Genomic DNA, 6,000 nt, shown 5'->3' on the forward strand with positions numbered 1-6,000 from the left:
AAGCCTTTTACACAAGGTACGCGCTTATTTCGGTGAATACAATTCATAATCTAGTTTGTGGGGAACTCGGGGGGCAGGCAACCTTGCTGTTGCATCTAACCTTATAACCAATATACTAAAAAACATTTCCCTATGCAGCTGAATGATGCTTAGCTATTGTGTCTATACACCCTTTTGTAATCACAGTGCAGCTATCTTTTCAATTAAAAAAAACCCAACCACCACAAAAAAACCCACCAAAAAGTCAAAACAAAGCAAAACACAAAAAACCCCACAAACTGGGGGAAAGTGTTTACTCACATAACTACATTGATACCACAGTGACCTTTTTAACTGTAGTCCTCCCTGCTCTTGGAAGGCCCATTTGCCTCCCACTAAGGCAGAAAAACAAAGGGTATGTGGCAGGTATTGACCATATCACTGTGAGGAGTGCCAAAATATCAGATCGTATGACTTTACCCATCTCTTCTTTCGCAGGGAGGAGAGAATGGGAGGGAAGGCTGTTACTAAGACAGTGTTGAAGAGTTGAATTGAACAAGCATTGGGCTGTTTTAGGGCAAAAATGTCCTTTCTGCTGATGGGAAAATAATGAGTAAACAGTTTTTAAAATAAATATCTATCTTGCTGTGGGAGCTTGGAAATACTATTTTCTGCTGCCTCATTTCCTCGCCCCAGTAGGACAACGTTTCATTCCTGGGAGGAACAACTGTGTTATTGCTTGTTTTAGGTGTAAGCGGCAATTGGATTGAGATTGCGTATGGCACCAGTTCTGGAGCAGTGCGGGTGATTGTACAGCATCCTGAAACAGTTGGGTCCGGGCCTCAGCTCTTTCAGACCTTCACTGTTCATCGAAGTCCTGTTACGAAGATCATGCTCTCAGAAAAACACCTTGTGTCAGGTAATCTTCTTTTCTGTGCACAAATTTGCATTGGCAGTTCTCCCCTCCTGAGCAAGGAAGTATTTGTATGCATTGCTTTATAACTTGCATTGCTCCCACATGTGTTAGAAGTGGCTTGGACAGAATGTTTGCCCTATCTCATGCTCAGGAAAGTGTCTTGCTTTCAAGGAAAGGGACTTTTGAGTCCTCTCTCTGTGAGAATCTCTTTCACCCAGAATCCAGCAACCACCGTGTGGCAGAGAACAGATTTACTTTCCGCTGCTATCCTGATTTTTTTTTTTTAAAAAGGAACAGGAATACATGGTGTCCCATTATACTGCCAACAAACAGCCCAGAGGTCATCTGCTTCCCCTGCAACTTGGTGCTAAACCCTTAGCCCCGGGAAAGGACACATCTGTCTGTAGAAAACTGAATAACTGGTGAATGAAGTAGAAGAGCACTGTTGTGTGAGGGTTCTGCTGACAGGCTGCTCTCATGACATGTCTTGTCCTAGCATCTGCACACAAAAGACTGAAGTGTGCTGTAGGCTACTGGTGCTGACTCAGTCAGACCTGAATGTTGTGTTCCACCTGCCTCAGTTTGTTTCTTGAACTTCTGAAGGAAGAAATAATACTAGCAGAAAACAGGACATCAGCAACAATTTGTAGATTGTTAAATAATTGTCTGGAGATGCTATGTGACCTGATGTTGACTAAATTCTGCTTGATCGTTCAATCTTGAAAAACTGCCATATAGAAATCATTAGAGAAGTTTATCTATCTATCTCAAAAGTTTTGTCATCCCATGTACATCTTTTCCCCTCTAGTTTGTGCTGATAACAACCATGTACGGACGTGGACTGTAACTCGGTTCCGGGGCATGATTTCAACTCAGCCAGGCTCAACACCTCTTGCATCATTCAAAATCTTATCCCTGGAGGAAGCAGAGAGTCACGGCAGTTACTCTTCCGGAAATGACATTGGTAGGATGTCTGTTGAATGCACTGTATTGAGCCTGTACATTCACTGGTCTCAAAAAGGTTTAACAGACCTTCAACCCTATAAAATGCAAGTCAGCTGATGAGTGTAAGCTCTTATATACTGCTCTCTACTTGGAAAGGTGGCAGGGATCTGTAGAATTCACCTGGAAGTACTCACTATTTAGGCTGTATAGAGTGAGTACACTTTACTTTGAAGGCTTACTCTGAAGGTGAGAAAAAGGAAGGAAAAAACTTTCGAACACAGATGCTATACCTCTTCCTTGAGCAAACTGATGTAGCATTTTACTTTTGGTCTAACTAACTAGAGAGAGAATGACAGAAAGCACAATCTGTATTAATGCAGATCAGCATTACCAAGGTTTAGGTCTACTGCAAACTTCAGTTCACGTTCAGTCGGGATTAAAGGATGCACATGTGAAAATTCTTACATGAATTTGAAGTTGTGACAAAGTTTACTGAAGCCTTGAAACTGCAGAGGCAAATGGTGCTAGCACATTGCTATAGCACGATACTGAAGGAACGCACATCAGTAAATATGGGTAGACAGGTAGTCTAGCTTCCTTTGTGATCTGAGTCTTGCAAGTGAACCTTTGATGAATAGGATGCCCTGTGAACACAGGGTGGAGGCAGTACTCTGGCAAGAAATCTGATTAAGCCTCCATTTAGGAGCTGTGAAATAAGAAAGTACTTACTTATTGTTGTTATAGGGGCCTAATGTAGGGTTTGTACTGACATAGTAATTCCTCCAAGAACATGCAGGAAACTCAAGAATGGGTGTCCTTTAAAACAAAAGAACAAAAAAATTTGTATCTATCTGTAGAGGCTTCTAACTATTGGATGACTTTTTTCTGGCTATTGGTCATCTTTGGTTCCCTGGTCCTGATGCTTTAAAATTGCAGTCATCATACTAATATGAGTTTGCATCTTCAGGACTGTGTGAGGAAGAGGGTGAGGGAATTGAAACAAACAAAAAAGTGATCTTTCTTTTTTTTCTCTAGGACCCTTTGGTGAACGTGATGATCAACAGGTGTTTATTCAAAAAGTTGTTCCCATCACTAATAAGCTTTTTGTAAGGCTGTCTTCAACTGGGAAAAGGTACCTCCATGTTTAGGGTTTTAAGTGGGAAAGGAGCAGGACTGTTCAGATGGTGGGGTCTCCCATCCCTTGGGGATGCATGCAGTTATACTGGGCAAGCTTCTAATGTGCTTGACAGCTCTGGCTGAACTGTGTGCGGTAGTAACAGAACTGTGTTTAATGATCTACTATAACCTAGAAGCTAAATGGCATTTTGAAAAATGTGATATCAGAGACTCATTTCATGGTGGCTCACCTGCTGAGCTCACAAAACTAACATTTGTGTGCCTCTACAGAATGTGTTCATCTCAGCCATGGTACTATGCTGACATTAAATTTCAAAACCAATTCTGAAGTTGCTGGTGATGGGGATTATGCTGCTCACAAAGGTAGACAGGGAAGCAGTTTCTCTCTTCCTTTGCATCTGTCTTTGAAGATACTACAACCTTTAAAACTGAACGACTGTCTTCTGGGTCATCTATACAATTATTTACTTGGGCTTGCCTTCATAATATTCTACTAGGTTGCTGCCAATGTAGTAAAAAAAAGTTGCCAAATAACCATAGCTGCTTTTTTTCCTGTTAGGCTAGGAAGATGGCAAAAGATCAGAAAAGATGGCGCATCTTGATTCTGTGCTGCTTATTATTCTTGCATCTCTTCCTAAGAACTTAGAATCTGGGTGAAAGCGTTGATGCCTTAACACTATTGGCATCTGAATTGAGGATGATGTGCTCCCCCCCCACCCCGCCTTGCTTCAGGCTAGATTTGTATGTAGTGGAAAGCTTTATTAGATGACTTATTTTAGCACTTCTTGGGTAAAAAGGTCAATACAAGGAGCCAGTAAAACAAATTACCCAGAACATGTGAGGTTCTGATGTGGAGTCTGGCTTAGCATCTTGGTTTTGGGGGTCCTTTTCCTCTCATGCCCCACATAAGCTTCTAAAGTAAAGGGAAAAAGCGATGGAGATCTGCCATGTCAAGTGATACCGCAGTTGTCGTGAGACAAAAGTTACCTGTATAGATAACCTTGGATTTACCATCCTTGGATTTTTTTTGCATATCCTTTTTATGGTTAAATGTGCTGTCTCTGCAGGTTAGTTTCCTAGAGCGTCTAGCGTATGAAGGGGCTGGTTGCTGTCATTCTTGTGAGAGCCTTAGGTTTCTAGTCATTGCAAACTGAAAATGGAAGTTCCCTAATAAAGAAAGATAAAAAAGTAGTAAGAAAGACTGCAGAAGGACTGGGGGGCAAGGTACTGTCTGCAGCTGAGCAGCACACCGGTCATGCAGGGGAAGGAATTTTGTCTGGAAGAAAGGTCTTTTTCTGGTAGCAAGTTTGGTGCCCTCTCAGAAAATCAAAAAAAAAAGCGCTGACTTTACTGGGCAAACTCTGCCAGGTGCAATTGTATTGGTGACTTGGGGTTTCTCTTCTTGTAGGATCTGTGAGATCCAGGCAGTTGACTGCACTACCATCTCGTCATTTACTGTGCGAGAATGTGAAGGATCCAGCAGAATGGGCTCCCGGCCACGCCGCTACCTCTTCACTGGGCATTCAAATGGCAGCATCCAGATGTGGGACCTGACCACAGCTATGGACATGGTTAGTAAGAGTGAAGATAAAGGTAAGTTGTGATATACCAGGACTGTGGTGTGGTTCTTTTCCTGTCCTCACATGTGCATGACTATGGTAAATGGACTTGGGTGCTAAGAGCTGCCTCTTTCAGATATTGGTGGCCCCACAGAGGAAGAGCTGCTCAAGTTGCTTGACCAGTGTGACTTGAGTACGTCTCGCTGTGCCACACCCAACATCAGTCCTGCCACCTCAGTCGTTCAGCCAAACCGCCTTCGGGAATCTAATTCCAGGTAGGTCGATGCCACTGGCTGCGGGCACTGACGGTATTACCCTTCAGGTAGGCAAAGAGGAGTTTGACCTGAATGCTGTAGGTTTTAAGTGGGAAAGGCCCCTGAATCCGCCCTAAGTGTCTTGAACTACACATGCATACTGCTCGATTTCTGTTGGTTTATATGTGTGCAGATGATCACAGTATCCTATGAGAATCTGAAGTGAGTGATCTGGAAGCCCTTGTGTGGGGGTTGTGATTAGTATATTGGTATTTTGGTGGGAGTTGCAGTGGTGGGTGGGAGCAGCGTGTGCAGAAGAACCGGCTGCTATTCTCAGCTTAACATCTCCTCTTCTTGTCCTTGGTTGTTTTTCTCTTTTGAAGCCTCCAATTGCAGCACCATGAAACAATCCATGAAACGGCCACGTATGGTTCTGTGCGGCCATACAGAGAAAGCCCTCTGTTAGCAAGAGCAAGGCGGACAGAGAGTTTTCACAGTTACCGGGACTTCCAGGCTTTTAACTTATCCAGCAAAAGCCCAACAGAAAAGGCAGCTGCTACAAACGGGAATTCAAGCCAGACAGAGGCTAGGAAGGCAACAGCTGAGGGCAGTGCAGCTGAGAGGAAGGCAGTCCTGACGACAGCAGTTGAAGTGCGAGGCACGGGTGTGACAGAGGCAGGTGGGTGTTGCAGTACAGAGGTTCACCGTCTGCCAGAGAGTTCTCTGGATCTCAAAAGAAGAGGACCGGAAGACGAGAGTGAAGCCAAAGCAGAAAGCAAAAAGAAAATGGGGTTTGAAGGAGCTGGCTTCCTGGGAAGGAAGAAAGTGCCTCTCCTGGCCTCTGCACCAGTCCTTGCTGAAGGTGGGCCTGAATTACCTGGTGCAGCTTCTCCCTCGCCTACAAAGACAGCTGCTTCACCACGTCACCGGAAGAATGACTTGTCCTGCCAAGACTATGGCTTATGAAAATGTGACTGGTGGCAAGAGGAGGCACAGGTGCCCTCTGGCTGGTAGCAGGCATAACATCACGTGTTGTGGGTTGTTTCTTGAATGGGACTTTGTTCTGATGCCCAGAATGAAAATTGTAAGGTTATGGAAAAGTACCGGGCTCCTGCCAAACCTTTGAAGAGTTGTCCACATCAATGTGTGGCTTTATGTGATGCTCCAAAATGTAGTACGGTACTTGGTCCAAAATATTGTTGTGCGTTCT

General features: G+C 44.0%; 1 protein-coding gene across 1 annotated transcript in view; it reads left to right on the top strand.

Annotated features, from left to right (window-relative positions):
- The window catches only part of KCTD3 (potassium channel tetramerization domain containing 3), a gene marked incomplete at its 3' end in the record, with an annotated part of 28,970 nt that extends 23,214 nt beyond the window's left edge, over positions 1 to 5,756 (top strand). Inside the window, exons 13-18 of the mRNA XM_081997380.1 lie at positions 728 to 898; positions 1,704 to 1,859; positions 2,876 to 2,972; positions 4,386 to 4,570; positions 4,673 to 4,811; positions 5,174 to 5,756. Of these exons, the coding sequence (XP_081853506.1) occupies positions 728 to 898; positions 1,704 to 1,859; positions 2,876 to 2,972; positions 4,386 to 4,570; positions 4,673 to 4,811; positions 5,174 to 5,756 (1,331 nt within the window). The remainder of the gene's footprint in view (positions 1 to 727; positions 899 to 1,703; positions 1,860 to 2,875; positions 2,973 to 4,385; positions 4,571 to 4,672; positions 4,812 to 5,173) is intronic.
- Between the last annotated feature and the right edge of the window lie 244 nt (positions 5,757 to 6,000).

Source organism: Phaethon aethereus (genome assembly GCF_964289735.1).
Source record: "Phaethon aethereus genome assembly, chromosome: 3".
NCBI classification, from domain to species: domain Eukaryota; kingdom Metazoa; phylum Chordata; class Aves; order Phaethontiformes; family Phaethontidae; genus Phaethon; species Phaethon aethereus.